At 50.4% G+C, this 22,267-nt stretch overlaps 10 protein-coding genes across 10 annotated transcripts; 4 read left to right on the top strand and 6 right to left on the bottom strand.

The window, feature by feature from the left end:
- Positions 1 to 25: 25 nt before the first annotated feature.
- Positions 26 to 618, bottom strand: CDV56_100009 (uncharacterized protein; the record flags this gene model as incomplete). Its single annotated transcript, XM_026753628.1, has 1 exon — positions 26 to 618. A coding segment is annotated over one exon (593 nt), but the record flags the coding sequence as incomplete, so codon positions are not given.
- Positions 619 to 1,142: 524 nt separating this feature from the next.
- On the bottom strand, positions 1,143 to 2,582 carry CDV56_100355 (Golgi transport complex subunit COG5; the record flags this gene model as incomplete). Its single annotated transcript, XM_026753974.1, has 1 exon — positions 1,143 to 2,582. The coding sequence occupies one exon, from the start codon at positions 2,580 to 2,582 to the stop codon at positions 1,143 to 1,145; it is 1,440 nt and encodes a 479-aa protein (XP_026611966.1).
- A 517-nt stretch (positions 2,583 to 3,099) lies between these two features.
- On the bottom strand, positions 3,100 to 4,216 carry CDV56_100656 (class II aldolase/adducin domain protein; the record flags this gene model as incomplete). Its single annotated transcript, XM_026754275.1, has 5 exons — positions 3,100 to 3,174; positions 3,222 to 3,390; positions 3,447 to 3,579; positions 3,641 to 3,901; positions 3,952 to 4,216. 5 exons carry the CDS (start codon positions 4,214 to 4,216, stop codon positions 3,100 to 3,102), a joined length of 903 nt encoding a protein of 300 aa, XP_026611967.1.
- A 683-nt stretch (positions 4,217 to 4,899) lies between these two features.
- On the bottom strand, positions 4,900 to 5,595 carry CDV56_100944 (protein SYS1; the record flags this gene model as incomplete). The annotated part of the gene is made up of 2 exons (XM_026754563.1): positions 4,900 to 5,290; positions 5,351 to 5,595. The coding sequence occupies 2 exons, from the start codon at positions 5,593 to 5,595 to the stop codon at positions 4,900 to 4,902; spliced, it is 636 nt and encodes a 211-aa protein (XP_026611968.1).
- A 425-nt stretch (positions 5,596 to 6,020) lies between these two features.
- On the top strand, positions 6,021 to 6,434 carry CDV56_101113 (cytochrome c oxidase subunit 6B family protein; the record flags this gene model as incomplete). The annotated part of the gene is made up of 2 exons (XM_026754732.1): positions 6,021 to 6,245; positions 6,312 to 6,434. The coding sequence occupies 2 exons, from the start codon at positions 6,021 to 6,023 to the stop codon at positions 6,432 to 6,434; spliced, it is 348 nt and encodes a 115-aa protein (XP_026611969.1).
- Positions 6,435 to 6,979: 545 nt separating this feature from the next.
- CDV56_101268 (putative RNA-binding protein (Nab3)) lies at positions 6,980 to 9,968 on the bottom strand (the record flags this gene model as incomplete). Its single annotated transcript, XM_026754887.1, has 7 exons — positions 6,980 to 7,524; positions 7,591 to 7,811; positions 7,873 to 7,936; positions 8,014 to 8,362; positions 8,446 to 8,603; positions 8,675 to 9,739; positions 9,788 to 9,968. The coding sequence occupies 7 exons, from the start codon at positions 9,966 to 9,968 to the stop codon at positions 6,980 to 6,982; spliced, it is 2,583 nt and encodes an 860-aa protein (XP_026611970.1).
- A 1,573-nt stretch (positions 9,969 to 11,541) lies between these two features.
- On the top strand, positions 11,542 to 12,375 carry CDV56_101926 (peptidyl-tRNA hydrolase domain protein; the record flags this gene model as incomplete). Its single annotated transcript, XM_026755545.1, has 4 exons — positions 11,542 to 11,822; positions 11,874 to 11,914; positions 11,972 to 12,218; positions 12,285 to 12,375. 4 exons carry the CDS (start codon positions 11,542 to 11,544, stop codon positions 12,373 to 12,375), a joined length of 660 nt encoding a protein of 219 aa, XP_026611971.1.
- A 114-nt stretch (positions 12,376 to 12,489) lies between these two features.
- CDV56_102038 (snoRNA-binding rRNA-processing protein UTP6) lies at positions 12,490 to 13,739 on the bottom strand (the record flags this gene model as incomplete). Its single annotated transcript, XM_026755657.1, has 2 exons — positions 12,490 to 13,590; positions 13,650 to 13,739. 2 exons carry the CDS (start codon positions 13,737 to 13,739, stop codon positions 12,490 to 12,492), a joined length of 1,191 nt encoding a protein of 396 aa, XP_026611972.1.
- A 371-nt stretch (positions 13,740 to 14,110) lies between these two features.
- On the top strand, positions 14,111 to 17,394 carry CDV56_102273 (putative integral plasma membrane protein; the record flags this gene model as incomplete). Its single annotated transcript, XM_026755892.1, has 8 exons — positions 14,111 to 14,149; positions 14,203 to 14,749; positions 14,807 to 14,933; positions 15,041 to 15,079; positions 15,135 to 15,219; positions 15,275 to 15,320; positions 15,367 to 17,174; positions 17,236 to 17,394. 8 exons carry the CDS (start codon positions 14,111 to 14,113, stop codon positions 17,392 to 17,394), a joined length of 2,850 nt encoding a protein of 949 aa, XP_026611973.1.
- A 1,796-nt stretch (positions 17,395 to 19,190) lies between these two features.
- On the top strand, positions 19,191 to 21,423 carry CDV56_102922 (uncharacterized protein; the record flags this gene model as incomplete). The annotated part of the gene is made up of 3 exons (XM_026756541.1): positions 19,191 to 20,160; positions 20,461 to 20,565; positions 20,654 to 21,423. The coding sequence occupies 3 exons, from the start codon at positions 19,191 to 19,193 to the stop codon at positions 21,421 to 21,423; spliced, it is 1,845 nt and encodes a 614-aa protein (XP_026611974.1).
- Between the last annotated feature and the right edge of the window lie 844 nt (positions 21,424 to 22,267).

Raw genomic sequence — 22,267 nt, forward strand, 5'->3', positions numbered from 1 at the left:
CCCATAATTCGTCCAACTCGTCAACCTGCCCGTCGCACTCCCCGTAATGGCCCCCGGGGTAACCGGCCCCGCTGCCGTCCAGTAATTGCTCACAGCCGTATTGTTCGGGAACCGATCCGTCCCCAGCGTGATCGCCGGCGCATTCTCAATCGACGTGGCGTTCACCGCGGGAAGCAGATTCGAGAAAGGCTGGTAGGGCGGCGTGGGGCCGCACTCGGCCACGCTGAGCGAAGACCGCGACGAGGACGCCTCGGCCGGCGGGAGGGCGGTGTACCCGTGTTCGTAATAGCATGCGTCGCACCCTGCGAGGACGTCAAAATATGCGCCGTTACAGAGGCATTCTTGTTCGGCAAGGAAGTCGATTTCCGTGGTGCCGTTTGCGCTGCAGGCGTTTTCGATGTAGAGTGCTTGCTCGCAGGGGAACGGGGAGTTGGCGAGTGAGGAGGTGATGTTGTTTAATGCTAGCCTGAGGGCGATGAAGCGGGTGTTGTTGGAGTAGTTTGGGTAGCAGACTGAGGTGAGGTATTCGCGAGCTGGGTCTTTAACCGTGCGTAAGGAGAGAATGGCCGTTGCCGCAGTGGTTAGGCTCAAATAGATGATAATGCTTGACAGATGCATTGTGTTAGGCAAATGTTGGATAGGATTCTGTACAGTTGGAGCAGATAGACAGGGACGAAGACACTCTGCCAGCCTTGCAGATTTGGAGAGATTTATGGACGAAGACAACGCTAAAATAGCATACCCCAGGATAAATTGCTTGAGTTTTCGAAGACATAGCCTTGACTATAGTGTTGGTTGAGTGACAACGACTACTGGCCGGGGTAAGATCTTAGATTCGTTAGGGCCAGATGGTATAGCCGCTAGTACTAGCTCTCACCAACGATTTGCTCTTCCATAAATGGCGTAGTTGCTGCGCCTTGTGCTTGCGTGTATCCAATATATCTGAATGATCAAAGGCGCACGTCATTTCCAGATGAATTGGACGAACAAGGGTATGCCTAAGCGGCAGGACTCGTTGATGGCGTTTGGCGCTGCTCATTACATAGCCGAGAGGCTATTCCAAAGGGCCCTAATGCAATGGCAAGGCTGAGTATTGAAGGATGATGTCAATGGATTGCCTGTCACTCCTGTACATCGTCGATCTACCTCTCCAACGCACCCACGACAGACCCAACCATCACCGCTGCTTCTCTCTCCCAGTTCCCAGCCTCAGTTCCTGTCCGCTTGTCTGTCACCAATGTTGGGGCTGGGAGCTGTGAGCCCCGCAGGACGCACTCCCTAATATCCTTCCTGAGCCGATCCCGATTTGACCGGAGCGTCCGTGCTGAAACACCGCCCCGACTGAGAACCTCCTGGACCCGCGGCGCCAAGGACGAAGCTAATGATCGCCAAAAGTACGAAGGGAGAGACGTTGTATCCAAAGCGTTCAGCAGTGGCTGGAGAAGATTGTTCTTGGAGGTCACTTCTTGCGCTCGAACCCCTGTACCATTGCTGTCGCCAGTGCTAGGAGCCGAAGCGGGTAAAAGTGGGTGCGTTGGCGGACGAAGGCTGCTGAGAATCGCCTCTAGTGCAAAGATATCCTGACATCGTCCCGAGAGTTCAGACAGCGTCCGCTCGAGACTCGGAAGCATGGTTAGCGCTCGGGAAAGAGCATTGAGGGACGCCACGATGGCCGTGTGCATATAGCCTTGCAATGCAGAAAGCAGAAGCTCTGGCTGAAAACTGGCTGGCGAAGTCAACATCTTCGGGACTGGAGACAGAAGATACAAGACGGTAACGGCGGAAACCAGCCGGGCTCGCGCGTCCCGGGCTTGGCGGTATCCGGTTTGAGAATGCGAGCCCGCCGCGATGGAGGAGATGGAGAAGCGATTGATAGTCTGTTGCGCTCGTGCCTTGACCATGTTCTCGGCCGGGATCACTAGCTCTCCCCTCAAAGTCCGGATGACCTTGACACGTTCCAATCCGTAGCCTTCCTCTCCCACGACGGTAGCGGAGAACATCCGTCGCAAACTCACAATGGTAGATGCGGCTCGCTCCAGCGCTCGGTAGTCCTCTCTGCCAGGACTGGGAGAGGGACGATCGTGTGCTCCTGCAGTCACAGCTGGGCCACCCCGACCAGTCACCTCAGAAAGCTGACCCTCCAACTGCCTGCCCAGAGCCAGACAACGCCCGACAGCTCTCGCTAATCGCACCGTTGCCAGCGACTTTTCCGCAGCCACTCTGGCTTCGTCTGCGGCCTCCCATTTTCGTAAAACTTCCTGCTCCAGGCGCTCATAGCCTTTCGTCACAGAGGATATTTGCTCCTCTGTCTCCTTGAGAATCCGCTCTGCAGCAGCGGTTTGATCCTGCGTGTGCGTAAGCAGAGGGAGAGCTGACTTGCTCGTTAGATTGTGGATGTGAGTATCGATCTCTTGAAGATCAAATAGCACCCGTGACAGTGGTGTGGAAAGGTCCAATGGTGTGTCTGTAGCATTGTTGGTTGCCAGGACCAAGGCATTGGCAAATGACGCTGGTGAGAAGTCGGGGTCCAAAAAGGCTTCGTAATCTATGTACGAAGGTTCGCTGTCTGCCATCTTGTCCATAGTATATGCAGCCAAATCGCTCTATCTGGAAGAATGGGCGCAACAACACAAGTAAAAAAAATAAGATCAGCGCAGAATGGGTATCAAACAAGAAAACAAGATGAAATGACAGGTAGGAGGTGGATGGATAGTTGCAAAGGGTCTGGTTCAATTGATGCAACCACAGAAAGTCAAAAAAATCTCATTTTAGAGGAACCATCTCCGATCTTGCTGAATAATTCTAAAAGAGCGACAATAGTCTCGAGTAGCACTTATTGTACCTAGAATTGAGGGTGTTGATTAATTACTCTTTGATGCCGTTGGGATACTCAGATGCCATGTGTCGGTCACGTGAATTTTATTAGTCATGCCCCTTTCCTTTCCCTAAAGCGCTGTGAAGGCATTCAGATGATACCTGCTCCCACTCAGTAGACGGTTCTCACATTATGGGAGCTTTATAACAAGGCCGCTGAATTTAGGGTTTGATTGCTACATTGATGACCAGTTGATCCCTTACAGGGATTTAACCAGGTCTCTATTACTGAAGAACCCGGCCATTGCTCTCCTCCACGATCAACTCAAACTCAGGCTGAAACTCGGTATAAAAATTATGCTGCGGCATGTCAGTTTGCACTCTGAGAAATAACACAGAAAACCTACTGGGTTCTGAACAGCGTCGGCAGTATACTGCGCCACCTCATGGCTGATAATCTTCTTAGGGACTCCATTCGCAGCCGCGGCGTCGGCCATCAACTGCGAATGACATGCATTATCCAAACTGAAAAACAGGAACGCAGCTTCATCGACGGTGTGACCAACCGTCAGCAGACTGGGAGACGATCAGCTCTTGCACAAACGCTGGGAGCAACAAGAAGTTTCCCATACCCGTGATTCTGCAGAATACAGGCGATATTACTCTCGCCTAGAGCGTTTGCAATCTGCGCGCCCTCTTCCTGGGCTAGTGCAATACCACCGTGATCGTCATATACGCCCAGCTTCCCGTAGAAGTTACAGGCGTCTACAGCAACCGTCAGCGTTTTCCAGCCACAAACCTTCACCGGTATAGATACAGTACATACCCTGAGAAAGCATTTCAATGGGCCGCCCGAATGCACTCCACGTCTTCCCATAAATCCCATGCGTATGCGCAGCAGCCACCACATCCGGACGGGCCTTGTGAATCTCAGAGTGAATCATGAAACCCGCCTCGTTGATGGGAAGCTGCGCCCCTCCCTTCGTCACGTAACCCTCGCTATCGACCAGAACCAGGTCCGAAGCCTTGATGGTCGAGAAATGCTTTGCGAACGGGTTCATCCAGAAATGGTCTTTGAGGACGGGGTCTGTGGAGAAGTCAGTGTGCGGACTCACGTCTGTCCATGACTGCCCTCACCTCTCATCGAGATATGACCTGACACTCCCTCTCCGTAGCCCTGCTTTCCGAAGAAGCGAAACGCAGCCGCCATATGCTCTTTCATCCATTTACGCTGCTCGTAGGGGTCGGAGAAGGTTGGGATGCCTTGGAGCTTGAGCGTGCCTTCGCGATTGCCGCGTGCGATGGCCTGGAACTTTTCATCTGCTGCGGCAGGAGTGATTTTGTTTTCTGGGGTGACGACAACCATCTGCTTCCCGGTTTCAGTAATCGTCGTAGTTGACATTTTGGATCAATCGCCGTGGGTATAGAGGTAGACAGAAGTCGGATTTCTGCAGTGAGCGAGATTGTGTAGCACTAAACTCGATAATAATCAAGAGGTAAGGTAGCTCCTCATATATCTCGCTAAATGATACCTTTCTCCCATCATATAGCCAGTTCTTTATCTATACAATCGTCTTATCATCACTTGAAGCGGAGTCTGCGGGTCAACTCCGAACCCCCACTTGACTTGCCTCATCGCTTGTCGAGCAGAAGGCGCAAAAGCTTCGTGATTCGACGCAAAGAAGATGTACCCGGTATCTTCAGCGGACTATTCTCCGACTGAAGGATTCGTGGAGAGATCGAGACACAACTGATTGGTAACACTGTTCATCGCACTACTGCCTCGCCCCAGAGCCCAAGTTTCGAGTCAACGTCAAGCGCCAAAGAATCAATCCTATTAGAACCTAAACAAAATGTGCCTGCACATATCATGATGGCGCTATCGTCTCCTGATACATATCCTCATCCACAAGAAATGCACAGGAATCCACTGTCCACTCCAACGCCATCTATACAAATCCAACCAGCCAGGGTATACACAATGATGATGGTAACGATGCAACGTAGCGACGTATCCGGATCGCCAAAATTAATGATGAAATGAAGAATAGAAGCGGAAAGAGTCGTCCAAGGCCCACAAGAACATTATGCAGCCGGCTCACCTTTCATCTCCGTCAATTCGTACTCGCCACTCCCCTCACCCAGATTCCGCCCTCGGCCGCGTCCCCGTGATGGCAAGAACGGTTGGTTTTCGACATCATCGGTCTGCGGTTGGGAGGTACTAGAAGACGACTGCGCTGTGCCCCTACCGCCCGCTATCCCGAACGTGATAGGCTTGAGTTCCCGCCACTGGCAGGCCCAGATACCCAGAAAGGTCATCAGAGCTGCGCTGGCGCATTGCAGACCCCACCAGAGCCAATTGCGGGGTATTGAACGGGTGTAGAACGACGTCGCGATGAGATGGAAGAAGTGGATTGTTAAGGCGAAGTCAGGGATGAGCTTTGAGCGAGAGACGAGGAGGAGTAGGAAGATCACGCTTTCGATCAAATCCAGTTAGCGAACCAAGCTCTTGCAGGAGCGAAAGGCATAGACATACCCAAGTAGACTGTTCAACATCCATACTAACCCCAGCATCCACCCTATTGTTGTGTCCCCCCTTAAGGCATCCCAGCTGAAAACCAGATCGAGCGAGAACCCCGTTCCGTAGACCAAAGTCGTGAATAGAATCAAGGCCGTAGCGGAGACATAGTAGGCAGTTTGCAGGAGAAGGATCTTTCGAACAATCTTCAGCGGTGGAAGGTCTGTTCGGGACCCCGCAGGAGCCCGTCGGCGCGGGGGCATGAACTATTGATAATGTATCGACCCTGGTGCGAATATTGTTTATTGAGAACGAGCGAGCGGGCTGGACAGTCTTGAAGCGGACTTTTGACAGATGAAGTGCGGGTGTAGATGTCGAGTAGATGCAGGTTCAAGTACGTAATTTGTAGGCAGTAGTCAACATTATTCTCTTGACTTAGGCTGTTGTTTCCCCGTGGTCGAGTCAACTGACGATGAAACCTAGATAGAAGACGAGTTGAAGCTGTCCCAGCAAATGACATGTTAGCGCCACAGACCACAAGCCACGCGGAGCCGCCAATGCGGAATCCCAGCGGAACTGGAGACATCCAAGACCTACAGAATCACTTTTGCGACAATCTACTTCTTGAATCTTCTTCCACTGTACCCATATTTACCATTTCAATCTTATTTAATATACCTTGATCAAAATGGGCTGGCTCCCTTGGTCCTCAGACAATTCCACCAAAGCCTCCGACGGCGGCCGCATAGCCCCCGACCGAACCTCCCGCGAAAAGTGCTGGGAAGGCCGGGATCTATTCTTCTCATGCCTGGACAAGAATAACATCGTCGACTCGATCAAGGAAGATAAAGAAGCGCGGCGCCAATGTGGGAAGGAACTGGCACAGTTTGAGGGGGCGTGCGCGAAGGCTTGGGTATGTATCTTCTACCAAGTCTTGAGTAGTTCGGGAGATAGGTTTCTGATCCTTGTTCCTGCATAGGTCAAATACTTCAAGGAGAAGCGGGTAATGGAATATAACCGGGACAAGACGATCGAGCGCATCAAGAAGGAAGATGCGGCCAAGGTTGCGGATCTCAAGGCACAAGGTTGGACGCCGAGGTGAGGCGTGTGCTATCGCTGAAGATGCAGGGGGGGGAAAGAAGAGGAGATTACCCATTATGAATGTACTATATCACATTATATCGCCTCTCATAACGACTGTTGAATGAGATCTTGTATAATACTCGTATCTACCCAGCTATCTCATTGTGCAGTATCTGATATCAAAATCGTCCTATTGCTCTACCGCTAGGGTAGAATTCGCTTAAGGTAACGCAGTGAGATTAGAGGTAAGAGGTAATCCATGAAGATGTCATCACAGCCCAGACGCGGAAGCCATTTCCTCCCATATCTAACCCTTTATGCCTCGAAAGGATAACCCTGCACTCCCGTCGCAACGTCTTGGACGAAATAGAAAAGTAGCATCAAAGCCAACCACCAGCCATAAAAGCCGTGAACAATGGCCAGATCGACCCATGACTAATCGATTCAACTGATAATCGTGAATGAAACGCCAGGCTCCCTCGTATTCCGAAATTCCAGAATAGAAGCAAACGAAGAGAAAAGAGAGAAATATGGGAAATGTACATGTAAATGAATTATCGTCGATCATTGTTTCCACTTGCTTAACTGATTCATAATGTTTTGAACGTGAGGACTCATACCCGCCAAGTTCTGCTGCTGTGGTTGCTGCTGTCCACCCAGGCCCTTAGCAAGCAATGAGATCAGATTGGGATCTGGAATCACCGGAGCATTGGTAGCTGGGACCGAGTATTGCGGAGGCAGGTGTTGTTGAGGATTCGTAGGAATCGATGGCCGCGTGACTCCGCTCAAAAGGCTTGCGAGATCTGCAGTGGTATGAGGCATGCTGGCAGCCGTAAAGGGTTGTGCAGTGGGGATAGGTTGTTGCTGTCGCTGCTGTAGTGTACTCAAGAGAGACTGAAGGGTAGGCCCATCAAGAGACGAAATCATATTCGCGACATTGGAAGAACTAGAAAGTGCCGGCAATGGTGCCTGAGGAATGGGCGCTGTGGGAAGTGTCGACACGGCGAACGCGGGGTTGGTTGGGAAAGGAAGTGAAGGAGCACCGCGTTGCATGGCTTGGGCATGAAAGACGATCTCAGCGGCGATGTTGGGCTCGACTTCTGGATATTCTGTACATAACTGCATGAGCCTACAAGGTTGCGTACACAGAGATGACTGAAAAAAGGGTTACTCACCATTGAAACGAACATTGTCTGACCCAGCACTGCGGTCGAACACCTGCAACGGTATCTTCCTTGAAAATTGGTTCGGACGAGACAGCCTCACAACAGCAAGAACCCCTTCTTTAATCTGCCGCTGAACTGCCGCGTTCAGTGGTATGCGAGGACCTAACACCAGGACATCGACCCGAAGACCTCGATTGCGGAAGGCATTCTCCACGTGGAAGATGAAGTTACTGAAAGGAAACATCAGAATTGCACCATCGACAAAGGCGTGAACTTGATGTTGTAACTTACCGATCAACTTCTTCAAGAACCAAAATCTGCACGTCCGGGACATCTCTTGGGGCTCTCCTGGGCACTGGCAAGTCCGTATCACTGTCGTATGTGTTGCGACCCCTGGGGCTAGGACTCCGATATCGTCTATCTCTCCCATACGGTGACCGAGAACGGCGTCTCTCGCGTCGATCGTATCGTTCAGGAGTTCTATCCCGGGATCTGTACCCATCTCTTCCACGGAACGGACGAGGGGACGGTGATCGTGGAGGAGGTCGATAATCGTCGCGTCTGCGGTGGCTCGGCTCATCTCTAAAGTCACTAAACGGGACTCTGCCTGACTCGTAAGGCCGATCATAGCGATCTCCTGATCCCCTCGGATTACGGCTGCTGGGAGGACCGCCTCTGCTGTATTCCGGCGACCTGGACCGTCGAGGTGGAGGACCGCGAGAAGGTTCGGGTGGCGCGGGGCCTGCCCGAGTATTCCTCTGCGGTTTTGAAATCTCAAGGTCTGGGTAAGACAGAGTCAATCCAGGTCCGAATTTCCCGCTGAGTCTACAGGGCCAACTTACGGATTTTCCTACCCCTTATCACAGCTCCTTGTTCACAATCGAGCGCATGCTTGCAGGCGGAGGCTTCGACAAATTGGATGAAACCGTAGGCTTGCTTGATCGATATCTGGGCTAGTTTGCCGTATTGGTGAAAGATATGAAACAAATCTCGTTTTGTGACTCTCTCCGTTGGCAGATTACCTGCATTGTCGGTAAGGGTTAGCTAAGGGTCGAATACCAAGGGCTTTAATTAAAAGTGGTAGAGTACTGACCCACGAACAACCGGGACCCCGCTGGGAAGCGATCCCAGAGTCCCTCCGTTACGTACACTCTCTCATCATGCAGGAATTGATCATATTTCTTCTGTACGTCTGGACCCCACGGAACATCTTCGTCCCCGGGTCTGATCACTCGACCAACGGGCTTCTCGACGCGACCATTCTGAGAAGTCGCAGTTGCAGGGGGCTCCTGAGACGATTCTGCGGTAGAGGGGGGCGGTTGCTGGAAGCTGGGACCAGGGGGTGGAGGCAATGAGCTGGCGCCCGACGCGGTTCCGGGAGCGCCAGAAGCAGCCAAGGAAGGCAGCCCTAAGTTGGACTGATAATTACTTTGCTGGGAAGGGTAGGTGGTAGATGTGCTGGGAGGGTGAGGGTGGAGTTGATGATACGAACGGATATCATCGCTAGGATGGTAATTAGGATGAATGGTGGGCTTCTCCTGGGGTGGGGGACGAGGGGGAAGGCCTTGAGGAGCTTCAGAGACGTCGTCCGCAGACGAAGGGGCCGTCTCCGAGGGCAGGGGGGCAAATGGAGCAGCAGTAGAGGGAGGAGGAAGGTTATCGAGCAGGTTTTGGAAGTCCACACCACCCTCACCAGTATTATCTTCGGATTTTGCTTGGGAATCTAAGCGATCATGCTGCGCCGACTGCGCGGTCCAGCTGGCGACGGCGTGATTTACCTCGTTCGCGACGGGCAGGATCTGGGCAGCCTGTGAGGAGGAAGAGGAAGGGACATCGGGGTTAGGGTGAGCTAGAGGGGCAGCGGGATCTGATGAAGGAAGAACAGTTAGAGATGAGTTCGCTGCTATGCCCGGCGCAGTAGAGGACTCCTCGTCTGCTACTGCAGACTGATCTGATGGAAGGGAAGGCTTAGCAGTTGCTGTCCCCGCAGAAAGTGAAGTCTCATTTTTCTTGTCCATTGATCGATCATCCGCCTGCAAAGAACCAGTGTGAAAGCTACCTTGTGTTTGTGTCGACGGTGGTGGTTGTTGGTATTGTTGATAGTGATGATGGTCCAACCCCTGTATGGGCGCCTGATGCCTCGTCACATTCTCCGAACCTGCATATTGTCCATTGTGATGATGATGATGAGGATGCATCAGGGAACCATTTTCCAGGTCTGACAGGGGCGTGTCAAAATAAGTCGACGTATCATTGAACACTGGGTCCATTTGGTTCTGCAGCACAGGGATCTTGGTCGGTTCCGCGACGTGAAGCGGACGAGGGCTCTCTGGAGTCAGAGTTTTGCCTCGAAAGTGAAGGGCTTCATCTGGAGAACCCGGCGTCATGTAGACAACAGACAGGGTGAATCAGTTTCATCTACAAAGACCGCAAGAGACTGCAAAGGGCACAAGGCGATGAGAGGGGGAGTTTTCGCAATCGAAGTACTAGCTCGAGTGGGGCTATCTTTGCAAAAAGAACCGGGCCCTTCTTTCTGCTTTTCTTTTTTTTTCTTCTTATCCCAGGGCGGTAAGGCGGAAGCGCGGAGAGGAGTAGAACAAAGGGTCCAAATCAGTTGGAGCGAGCCCACTCGGAGGCTTTTCTTGCAGAAAAAAGATCGTAAGAGAGATTGGGATAGTAGTGAGGAGGAAATGGAATAAGAATAGAAAGCGTAGTAGGTAGTTTCCGCTTGAGGGAGAAGTTGAGATGACGGAAGCAAATGAGGAGATAACAAGAAATGGTGAAATGGATAACTCGATCAGTACGTCGGTTGGAAAAGGTCTCCAACTACTCCAACACATGGACTTGACGAGAGGAAGGAGAGAAGATTCTCGGTCAAGAAAGCGAGGAGTTTGAGTGGAAGAATTATTACGGGAAATCTACGCGTAAGATTATTATCTAGTACTAGTAGTATGATTATCCTGGAAGGCGATTGTGGCTCCATCATCAGAGAGGAGTGGCAGATATCTTCTCTGTACCTATGTAGACTACGCATGATTGCTTTCTGGCATCCTCAGACTCCCATGCTAAGCTCTGACTGGACGGGTTATGCATTCTAGTGTTGAACCAAGAACCATCTGGATCTGCTAGAAGCATTGCTGGAACTGGAAGCTATCCATAGTAAGGTTCTTAAGGTACCCCATCTAGTCTAACTCCCTAGCGCCATGTCCTAGTACCTATTTTTGCCGGCTTGATACCATCGCATCGTCTAATTATTAGTCACAGACCAGACTAGCTTGCAAGTAAACCTCTCATCTCGACGCTTCCAAGGGTCCAGAACCATCGATCACGGAGTTTTCCCGCTGCTCTCCTGGCGACAGCCAATGGGTTCTTCGTTCATGTGAGGGAGGATTGAGGAAGACTCGCATCAGAGCCGGAGGGGCTATCTACGGAATATCTCGTGATGAATGGTGGCTATCTAGGTCAGAATTTGAAGGGAAACGCTTGTTATGTAGACTTGAAAGTTGCAAATATGGCGTTTCGATAGCTTCAAAGTACCCTTCCGTTGTCTGGCATACATCTGAGTTTCTAGAACTAGTGGTAGCAATTAAGAAACATGAGTGCTTTTTCCTTAAGACGGACTCCATTTACTCCATCTATCGATACAGTCCGAATAATTCTTTAGCATAGAACGAGTCCCAGACAGACCAGAGAGCAGCAGAGACTAGGTAAGTTCTAAGCCCGGCCGAGGATCTAAGGTATCTTTGCGACAGTCTTACTGTCATATGTACCTAGTTCATATCCGTCAATGGTTTCATTCTCCGCCTTTAATTCGATGTCTTTCTAGTCTTTACCTTAATCTACTCAGAGTACTACTACTCATAAGTATAACTACCGAATTACCCTGTACAAGGTGCTTACTTACCAACCGGCCACAAGACTAGAACCCTTAGTCAAAAAAAATTCTAACTGTCACGAGATATGTCAACCATTCGAACCTATCTCCGACTCCTTCGATTTTTCAGCAAAGCCCCCGCCGGTCCCACTATAGCAAGAACCTTTGCTTCCAGACGAGCAGCCGCCAACAATAACAACAATAATCACAATACCAACCACACCGACACCGAACCAGACGAAAAGGACCTCACCGCTGCTCGGCAGTGGCTTACCAAGCTCAATTCAAAGACAATCACAGTCCCTCGTGACATCTGCGAAATTTCCTTTAGCCGGTCCGGTGGTCCTGGGGGTCAGAATGTTAACAAGTCCGTTCCTCTCCCCTGGAGCTTTGTCCTGCACTAAGGTCATTGATCAAGCCTCATTTGGCTGGCCGAGACCACGTCAGAGGACTCAGGACGTACGCCTCAGTAGACTAACATCTCATCGCATTTCCCCAATAGGGTAAACTCAAAAGCCACATTGAAAGTACCCCTCCAGTCTCTCCTGCCTCTGGTGCCGCGTATCCTTCATCCTCATCTCCGGTCATCCCGTTACTACGCCGAGAGAACACACACGCTGGTTATCCAGTCTGAAGAGTCGCGGAAACAGGCCGCCAACGTGGAGTCTTGCTATGAGAAACTCCACCTTTTGTTGAAAACGACTGCAGAAGATGTAATTCCTGGAGAAACATCTGAAGAGCAACGGGAAAAAGTCCAGAAATTGTAGGATCCCTTCCTTGTCATATGCATTATCTACAGGATATCGAACAGCTCTCACAATTGCATTAGGAAAAAGGCTGAAAATGAGGCCAGGATCAAGGCAAAGAAACTGCACAGCAGCAAGAAGAGCAACAGGCGGGGTAATAAGTATGATGAGTGATAGGAAGCTAACTTTTAAACACCTTGGAAGAGAGAACAAGCTTCGTCTTTCTTTGCTTATGGACCCTAAACAACCCTGAGGAACGCCTGCAATGGAGAACTGAATACGCAAAGTCTACTCCTGCTGAAGGACCCGCTCGGCATTGTGGATGGTGGCAGCAATGACCTTTTGCAAGGCAGGGTCCAAGTCCTCTGTCGTCTGGAACGGTTGCAGCCAGCTGACCACCTCCTTGGCGACATTTGGATCTTGCCGGTGCTCCTTCAAAAGAGCAAGAGATGCACGCAATGCCCGAGGAAACTCGGGAGATGTGGGTCGGATCCCAGCGATTGGGAATTTGATGTTGCAGATATGTGTACGGTAGCTGGTTGGTCTGTGTTGCAACATCACCTCAACCACATGTCCCAAGATCTTGCGCAGGCACGGTAAGTCTTGAAATTCGGAGACCATGTCGTAGAACTCGAGACCGAAGCGGTCATCGTTGTTGAAGTTCTTCATCGCTGTATCGAAGACGGCCAGTGGAACCGCGCCGCTCAGAGCGGGTGTCGAGTTCAGATTTTGCAGAGCAACGTGATCAACTCCGTCTTCGTCTCCAGTGCTAGGGTTGATATCTTCCCCAGTGATTTTAGGCAAAACAATCATATCGGCATTAGGGTCATCAAATCCAGTTTCTTCGGCCGGATTAGGCGTTTCAGTCTTCTGGTCCAAGCCCAATATCCGCTGTCGAGCGACAAGCTTGGCGATGTAGATCAATTCGAGTTTCGCATAGTGCAGCCACAATTTCCTTGAGCTCTTGCAAAATCTCAGTCCTCTTTGCATATAGCTTCGCGACATTGTCATATCTGCATGATCATCCAGATTGTATTGTGCCGCGTATATCCATAGGTCCACGCTGGTAGGATGAAGCCGTAAAGCATTCGTGAAGATCGTCGAAAGCTTCTTGTATGCCTTCTGCTGACGAGCATACTCGATATACTGGATCCATAGGCCGAGATCGCCGTGGAACTTCCGAGTAGCTCGATCAAGGATGAAGAAAATCCGTCTTTGACCCGAATGGCCCGCCGACCGAATACCTAGTCGCTTCACTCTCTTGCGTCGCAGAGTGTCAAGATTCATCTCATATTCCGCATATCGCACAAAGTCGGATGGCTGAGCGCCGCGGGCGTTCAGTTTGTGTTCGAAATCTGACCGTCTCTTGACAATGGAGGTAATCTCATCCTGAAGAAGAGCATTGTAAGTGACCATGTTTTGTGAAATGGCTGGTTGACGACTCGTACCTTGCTAAATATCTTTTTCTTCTCAAACTCCTTGAGCTCTGGCACCGACTGCTCCAGGTAGAAGCGCGCTTTATCTGTTGCGGCCGACATGATGGTTGTTATTGCTGCAGAAGACCGTCAAAGACGTTTCGCAAAAGTCCTCCAAGGCAGGCCAGAAAAAGTTGTCGGCATCCCGCTCGATATCTCCGATCTGTTTGTGGGCTGTGACCGCCTTCTTTTCCGGGAATCGTGTCATGGTTGCATGTGTCCGCGGGCTCCGCAAGTTACCGAGTTCCAACCTGGCCATTTCACACCTCAGGGGGTTCCGCTGATTGCTGACAGTTTTTCTTTTCCTATTAGTTTTTATTCTTTCTCTTTGATCGTTTATATTCTTGACGCTCTTTTATAATCTTTTCCCCTCTGTCGTAGCTTTTTGACTGTTCGAACGCGCGGAGTGCGGCCCCTGCGTTTCTTGCGCTACTATGGCTCCCAAATTCAAAGATGGGGATGCCGTTGTGGCGGTAAGCTGATACAAACTCAAATAGTTCCAGGTCATTCACTAAGTCAATGTCAGGTCAATGGTAAATGGGTATCATGGACACATACTGCGGTCGCCTATACGGCCTTCCTGAGCGCTCTGGTAGTGGGAATGTCCCTGCATTTCCACAAGATCGTGCAGAACGAACACTATGGATATCCAGATGAATGGTTCCCTTCTGTGTCAGCTACAATTGGTGATCGATACCCGGAACGCTCCTTCTTTCAAGTCTTCATCGCCATTACCTCCGGTCCTCGATTCGCTCTCGTTTTCCTTTGGTATCTTCTTACTGCACGGCCCAACTCGACTCTTCCCAAGATCGTTGCTGGTGTCGGTCTGTTCCGGACTTTCACCTGTGGTGGTTGGACGTATGTCACGTCGACCGATGACCATGACTGGCATGATATCTTCATGATTTCTTACCTCGTCGCGACATTGCCTTGGACCCTTGGTTGCCTGGCACTCAGCCCCAACAATCGCCGCGCTGTGAAATACAGAAAGATCATGGCAGGCCTTTTCTTCGGCACTCTTGTACCATTGATCTACTACTTCATCCAGCACAAGGTGCACAAGGTTCCTGGTGGTGAGTTTACGCCTGTTTCTTGTCTGGCAGACTGTGCTCTAACAACTCTCTCCCAAGCTTACACGAAATATGCCTTCTTCGAGTGGTCTCTCATCTTGTTCGACGTGGGATTCGATGCGGTCACGGCATTGGACTTTGATGCATTTGAGATTGTGGTGAGGGACGTGAAAGGGGTCAGCAGAGGGTATGTACCGTGGCTCCCAAAGTGAACCAAGCAAAATAGGAAAATGTAGAGTGGCCAAAAATTGGTTGTTTGGATTTGAAAACATGTCCTAAGCTTCGAAACATTAGGCAGTTGAAGACCACTGCGGACTCCGTCCTTGAAAAAGAGTGTGTATTTCCCGCTCACCAAGACCCTCTGGTTTCACTGTTGACTCGTAGTTAGGAAGGGCAAGCCTGTTGGAAACACCTTTGGCGAGGGTTTCTTCTGGTCTGAAGTCCTGGACGCCGCCGCAGACGCCTACAACGGGGTAATACCTATCATTAATTCTCCTTGCACCAAGCGCATTTACTGACTGACCGCAGTATGTCTTCTGGTCGATGGCGACTGCTCTCGGACTTCTTGTTTGGTGTAAGTTTAGCTTCTATTCTTTGAAGACTATGTCTAATACCGTCAGATTTCCCTCTTTGGCATATGGGTATCTCTGGATATGAGGTCGCTATTATCGCCTACATGTCACCTCTCCTTCTTGCAATTCCTACTCTGAAGACTGCGGTGGCCAAGTATCCACGATTTTTCCACTCCCTGTCACTGTCTGGACTGCTCGCCTACCAGGTGCAGAATCCTACCAACAGACTCTTCGTCACTACTTTCAGTGTTGCCTGCAATGCTCTTACGTGGTCCGCTATTTTCCACGCGGAGAAGACCCAGAGTTCCCGCTTGGAGTCTCGGATCCTTGCCTGGGGCATTGGTCTGATCATGTCTAGCGTCGCCAAGTTTGCATGCAGCACCAACAATCCTGTCTGGCCCACTATGCATGCGGAGAATGGCGGATGGAACAAAATGGGTCTACTCCTTGGTATTTTGGCTGTTCTCAGATCTCACAGGAAGCCCGTACCCAGTGGAGGGGACTATTTCCCCTCTACTGGCAAGAAGGGTTCTTCCCTGTTTGCCGCGTTCGGTATTGGCGGTCTTTTGTTCGCTATGCACTCTCTTCTGTCTGATTCCAGCACCATGATTTCATGGGTCTGGGAGGGATATCCGGTGAGAGGACCGATCGCCGTGCCCCACGGTGTGCTTACAATCTTCGCGATGGGAGCCGGTCTCGTATATGGTCTTTTCTGCCCACGCGTAGCAGGAAGCTGGACTGCTTTCGGCATCGGCTGTCTCGGTGCTACGCTGCTTACGTGTTACAGCCACTGGACTGGGTTCTATGGCGGCCTGACCCTTGCGTTTTATCTCATGGCCGTTGCCCCCGTTCTGATCTCTTCGGCTGCTCGTCATTCTCCCGCCACGACGTTCGGTCTCGGAGGCCTTGTCTACGTCTTCTTGATCCTCTTCCACGTATGGGTTGTTGCTTACGCGTTTGTTCCCGGAGGCCCGCTTGTTAGAGAGCACACAGACTGGCTCATGGCCGCCACTATGCTGTCCATCGGTGCTGGGGTCTTCTCTGCCGCAATTACAAACTCCTCGAGCCCGAAGGCCAAAACTATCAACCCGAACGGCAGGAGGCAGCGGTCGTACTACGTTTACGTCCTCGCCGTGCTGCAGCTCCTTTCTATTGCCATCGCGTATCTGCGATTCCCAACCAATGACTACACACCGTATCACAAAGAGGACAAGGTTGCCACCCTCGGTATCTGGACGGTTCACTTCGGTCTCGACAACGATATGTGGTCGTCGGAGCGACGTATGCGCGATGTCATCAAGGAGCTTGAGATTGACGTGATCGGTCTGCTGGAATCTGACAACCAGCGCATCATCATGGGTAATCGCGACATTACTCAAGTTTTGGCGGAAGAATTGGGCATGTATGCAGATTTTGGACCTGGTCCCAACAAGCATACATGGGGCGCTGCTCTACTCTCAAAGTTCCCCATCATCAACTCAACCCACCATCTGCTTCCTTCGCCCGTCGGCGAACTGGCACCAGCTATTCACGCAACTCTGGATATGTATGGTGAGCTGGTTGACGTTGTTGTCTTCCATTCTGGACAGGAAGAAGATCCCGAAGACCGTCGTCTACAGTCGCAGTATCTGGCGAAGCTCATGGGCGAATCAACTCGCCCGATGGTTTTGCTGAGCTATCTGGTTACCAAGCCGCTCGAAGGCAACTACAACACGTATGTCAGCGAGCTCAGTGGCATGAAGGACATCGACCCGACAGATTGGGACCGGTGGTGCGAATACATTCTTTACAAGAGATTGAAGCGGACAGGTTACGCTCGAATTAGCCGGGATAGCATTACTGATACTGAGATTCAGGTATGTTCCTATCATAATCGTCCGTCAGGCTCTATTTTTATATGCTAATCCGCTCGACTAGGTTGGCAAATTCGTCATCGGAGAGCCTGAGCCCGAGAACGAAATGCGCATTCCTGAGGAAATGATCGCTGAGAGCCGTCGATTCCCCACGATGTTCCGTGGCCAGGGCGTTCGTGGTCACCGTTACCATGTATTCGATGAGCCAAGATACTGGCAATAGATCTGATTTGATCAGAAGCTGCCTTGTCTCACGGAAGCAGCTGGGAAAAGGTGTCAATCCTCTCTATACTGTACTGTCAGCCATTTACCGGATCAAGTGGCCACTGTCAGGCCTAATCGCTATGATAATGTATTTTTGATTCCCACTGAACATAAGAGTTTCCTTTCTTCGCTAAGTCTTACATAGCCTTTATACTTAGCAATAATGTAAACTGCGGAGCTTTCTTGAAGACTAGTATCATTTCTAGACATGGCCTATAAGCCCTCTGACTATTCTTCATGTTACCAGGACCTGTAGTAACTTCGTAAGAGGATTCAATAAGAGGAGGTATTTATTTTTCCATAATCTATTCCAATTTTTAGGATATGTGACCGCATGTTTGCTGAGAGGTAATGGAGGACAATCCTTAAGTAGGGCTATGGAGAGGTACCTCTAGTATCAAGATATAAACACATTTTAAGCAAATACTACCCTTATGTCATACCTCAAGAATGAAACTTGAGTGAAAGAACATAGAGTAATAATAGTAGGAAGAAAGAAGTACGAATGTTTCTATAATTTTCTTTATCTTCTTCAAGGAATAAGGTAAGTATTGACGTAACTCTTTATATCATAAATGAGTAAATAGGCAAGAAAAGCTAAAAGAGGGAAAATCTGTTAGATTCTCTAAAGACTAAACGAAGTCTAGGTACAACAGAGGATTTCTTCCTAGTCTGAAAGAATATCTTCACTGGCGATTTCACCATCCTGCGGCCTTCCTGGTTCATGAAATCCTGACAAGCAGCGAGCTTACTTACACCTTGCCTTACTACGTTGACAACATTGACAATCTGTTATCATCGCATACCAGCGTCTGATCCAGCCAGACGGGTGTGGTGGCAGGATTTTCCCCGAGGAATGCGCCTACAACTTTCTTTGTTGATCCTTCGTTCTCTTTTCAGCGGCGCCTGTGTCCATTCCAAGGCCCAGGGCACGAGTTCAAGCGCATGGAACGGGACATGAACAAAACCTGGTCTATTTTTTCCATTCTTTGGCTTTCTTTCTCCCTCGACTCTAGGGGAGAGGGAGTGGCCACTGACGTTATGGAAATTCTGAGATATGGAACTATTTTCCTTCGCCCTACAGGGCAGGTCAGGGCAGGGCAGGGTGACTGTTCATTGATTGCTTCCTTGGTCTTCCGCCGAAATCTTGCCTTCTGCTTCATCTGATGTCGATGGACGAGTGAAACCTGGAATCTCAGTTAGCGGGCTCTTGGATGTCATTATCTCATGACCTTTGAGGCTTGTATGGCTCGGCTATGATGTTTCTTTCCTCTGGCATAGTTTGCTGGGCGCTTTGAACTCGACAATCTTTGGTTAGCCTCATTACTTCTTGGGGAACCCTGCTTCTGAGGGTTTATGCTAATTTCTTTGGGCTTTCAGTGGGGACGGATACACTTTCTTTGTCTCGTCCAACAAGCGGATATTTGGTTCTGGACCTAGGGTACATACAGGAACAAAGGACTTTTCCAAACTTACCAAATTAGGTACGTTTGGCATTGAAGGGTCCATGGACCTTTATTTTGAAGTGGACATTGATTGTCAGAAGCCTAGTTGTCTGAATTTCTTAAGATAAAGTACCTGCCACGGCTGCCTGTTTCCTCAATATTGTCGAAAAGTGTGCTTCTAATACCCCAAGGATACTCCAATATAGGTACGTGCAATCCGTTCATATCCTTCTACTGGAAAGAAACTAACATCCTTAGGTCTTCGATCTAGTTGTCTTTGATCGCAGAAGATACCGTTCAATACGCCAAGATGCTGGCCTCATCGACACGGCAACAGGGGCGAAGACGAAAACCCTCCGACTCCGATAAGCCAGAATCTGAAAATGTGGAAGAAGCTAGCGTGTCTGGAGAAGAGACAGAAGAAGAGACAGAACGAGATTCTGCGGAACCGGAGCTGGAAGAGCCTTGGCAATTATACCGGCGCGGCCTGCAGCCTTCTTCGGAAGTGCTTGAGGATGCTCGCGCTACGCTTCGAGGGGCTATGCTTGCCCAGCTGACGAAAGATAAGACAATAAAACACAAGGCAATCCTGGCGGCCATGATGACCCGGATCTTCCCGGCGCTGCCTGCTCCAGTCCATAGTAAAGCTGCGCAGGTGCAGCAGAATCCAACTAACCAATCTCGTCCAGGGCTCGCTGTCTCTTTCGGTGAACACGGTGCATACCCTCGGTGGGTGGTTGTTCCTGTTCCTCAGCTGAGAAACCAGCAACTGGCCAAGGCACCAGGTTCGCGCAACCTGATGTGGAAATTTGAGCCCGGCCCACCTTCTGGCTGGCAGGGTCTGACGAAGGAGCAGCTGTACGAGTGGTCGTATAATTTGCACAGATTCAGACTTGAGGATCCCCAGCAAAGGGAGTGGATGATCTCTCACCTGCAGAACGGGCCTCTCAAGGAGTTTGTGAAAGGGGTCGCTCAACCTCTGCCACCTCTTCCAGATCCGCCAGAGACCAACTTCTACCCAAAACCGCTTGTTCCTCCTCCGACAGCTCTCAATGATCCTTATCGGTGGGCCTACAAGGGCTACGCACGTCCTGCTCCCGCAATCCGGCAAGGCATGTTCAGCAGAGGATTTGACCCTGGCCAGCAAGGAGAACGCGATGAAGAGAATCAACTTCCCGGCATCGGTACTTACGGAAACGAGTACGGCGCGAATCGCCTAGCGGAGGAGGCAGGTCCTGCGAAACCGCTAGCCTTTGAGGACGGGCAAGAGCCTGCAATTGGTGAGTGCAAGTGGATTTGGTTCCTTGTCATCATTCTGGTCGTAAGCATGTTTCTGTGTCTTTTCCTCTATGTCTTCAAGATCATCAAGTGATGTAACTAGGAATGTGTCAATGCGGACTTAAGGTTTGTTTCTCCGATGATAAGGTGATATGCATCTGGTGTTCGATTGAACCCATATGATCGGAGAAACAGACAGTCTCGCTTGCATTCCTCACCTCCCCCTTGCATATGGCATTCCACTGGTCCCAAAAGCTTGCATGATCGGGCCCGATGAGCTAATGATTGTGCTTTATGAACAGATGCGGATCCCAATCGTCAGATGCTCGAGACTAGCCGTGACCTGGATGGTCCAACTAATGGCTTGCCCACGGAACTGTGGCCAAGATTTGCTGTACAGGCTCCAGGTAAGAGATGACCCATTCGTCCAATCAAAAGCCTCCGAGGCGCATGCAATCTATTTTTGACCTGGAATGATTTACTAACGTCATGTAGGTGCCTTGGCTGCAAAGAAAGGTATCAGGGAAGTTGCGAGGATCAAAGTAGGTCCCAGAAAGGGACTTGCGGGTCAGGGTCAGGCCGGTGTCGATCAACGCGTCGGGAACACAACGCCGAAACAAGCGCCGGAGGAATCACCGGACACAGAGTCAGAGTCAGAGTCAGAGTCAAAGCGTTTGAAATCAGAAGAACAAAAGCTCGTGACTGAAGCCCTAGAGCAGCTGAAGAAGAATCATGAGAAACACTTTCCTCAGCGAGTTATCCGGCGCATCAGGACATGGCCGGGCGTCGGAATTCCCAATTACATCAGAGGGGATGAATTGAATCTCGTGCCCCGACATTCCCTCGAGCACAGGCCATTCCATGATCGAAATCCGGAACAAGGTCAGACAGCTAAGAGAGCTGCAAGCGGCTTACCAAAGCAAGCTGCTGGGCCTAATGCTAATTCTGACGATAATGATGGCTCCGCCAGTACTGGCGCTGCTGGGAGGGTGAAAAGAGCCCGCACGACAAAGAATTCGACGACTGCTGGCACTGCAAAGACTGCTGACACGGCGAAGACTGCTGGCACGGCAAAGACTGCTGGCACGGCAAAGACTGCTGGCACGGCAAAGACTGCTGGCACGGCAAAGACTGCTGGCACGGCAAAGACTGCTGACACGGCAAAGGCTGCTGGCACCGTAAAGACTGCAGGAACCGCGAAGTCTGCTAGCCCAGCCGCTCCTGCACCGGAAAGGAGATATCCGAAACGTGCTAATCGAAAATAAGCATGGCCTTAGATCATGTTCGGCAAAGGTCGTGATTATGCGCCCAAGCATGTATGCGGTGGCTCAGAACTGACATGCTACGTGGGAACCGCTGCCCCTGCGAGCTGTAGACGCTTGAGGACCATTGAAACGACCGGAAAGGAGATCTATAGCCGCACAGCAATAGGATCTGCCGTCTACGCGAATTCTGTGGTATTGCTAGAATTGGGCCACTCGATTACTCGAATCAGGGTGGGATCTAATGGCTAGGCTGCACGATGAATGAAGCCATCTGTCGCCATCTGTCTTGTGATTGCTTTGTGATTTGAGATGTTTCTGTTTGCAATATGCCTTGAAAATTTTAGTTCGTGATCAAGCATCATGTTGTTCTTCATCAAGCCTGTCTCAGACTCCTCTAGTATGTTCATCGCCACTGTCGCCCTGAAAGTAAAAGGTGGTGAGCACTTTGAAGATTCGTAGAGTAAATGTAAGTATTCTCTGAAGACATCAGGGTGTGTAGATTCAGGTGATCGACTGCAGAGCTGAAAAGTCATAGTGATTTGTGAAATGAAGAGAAAGCGAACTTTTCTCTTGATCTTTCTTGATCCAATTGGAGTCAAGCAGCCATGAAACATGCGAGCAATGTAGAGCAATTATTGTGAGCTATTGAGGAAACATGATGTCAGTAGATGTACGGAGTAAATAGGAGTGTCACGTGTTTGGCAAAACTGGGATATCATGCCTAAGGCATCTTTCCAAGGAAGCGTCGCAATGCAAACGAGGCAAACATTAGTAGTGAAATGAACACCGGGGACGCATCGCATATTATTGTCTTCATTGTCGCACCTAAACAGCTGTCATTGCC

This window comes from Aspergillus thermomutatus (assembly GCF_002237265.1).
Source record: "Aspergillus thermomutatus strain HMR AF 39 chromosome Unknown NODE_195, whole genome shotgun sequence".
Classification (NCBI taxonomy): domain Eukaryota; kingdom Fungi; phylum Ascomycota; class Eurotiomycetes; order Eurotiales; family Aspergillaceae; genus Aspergillus; species Aspergillus thermomutatus.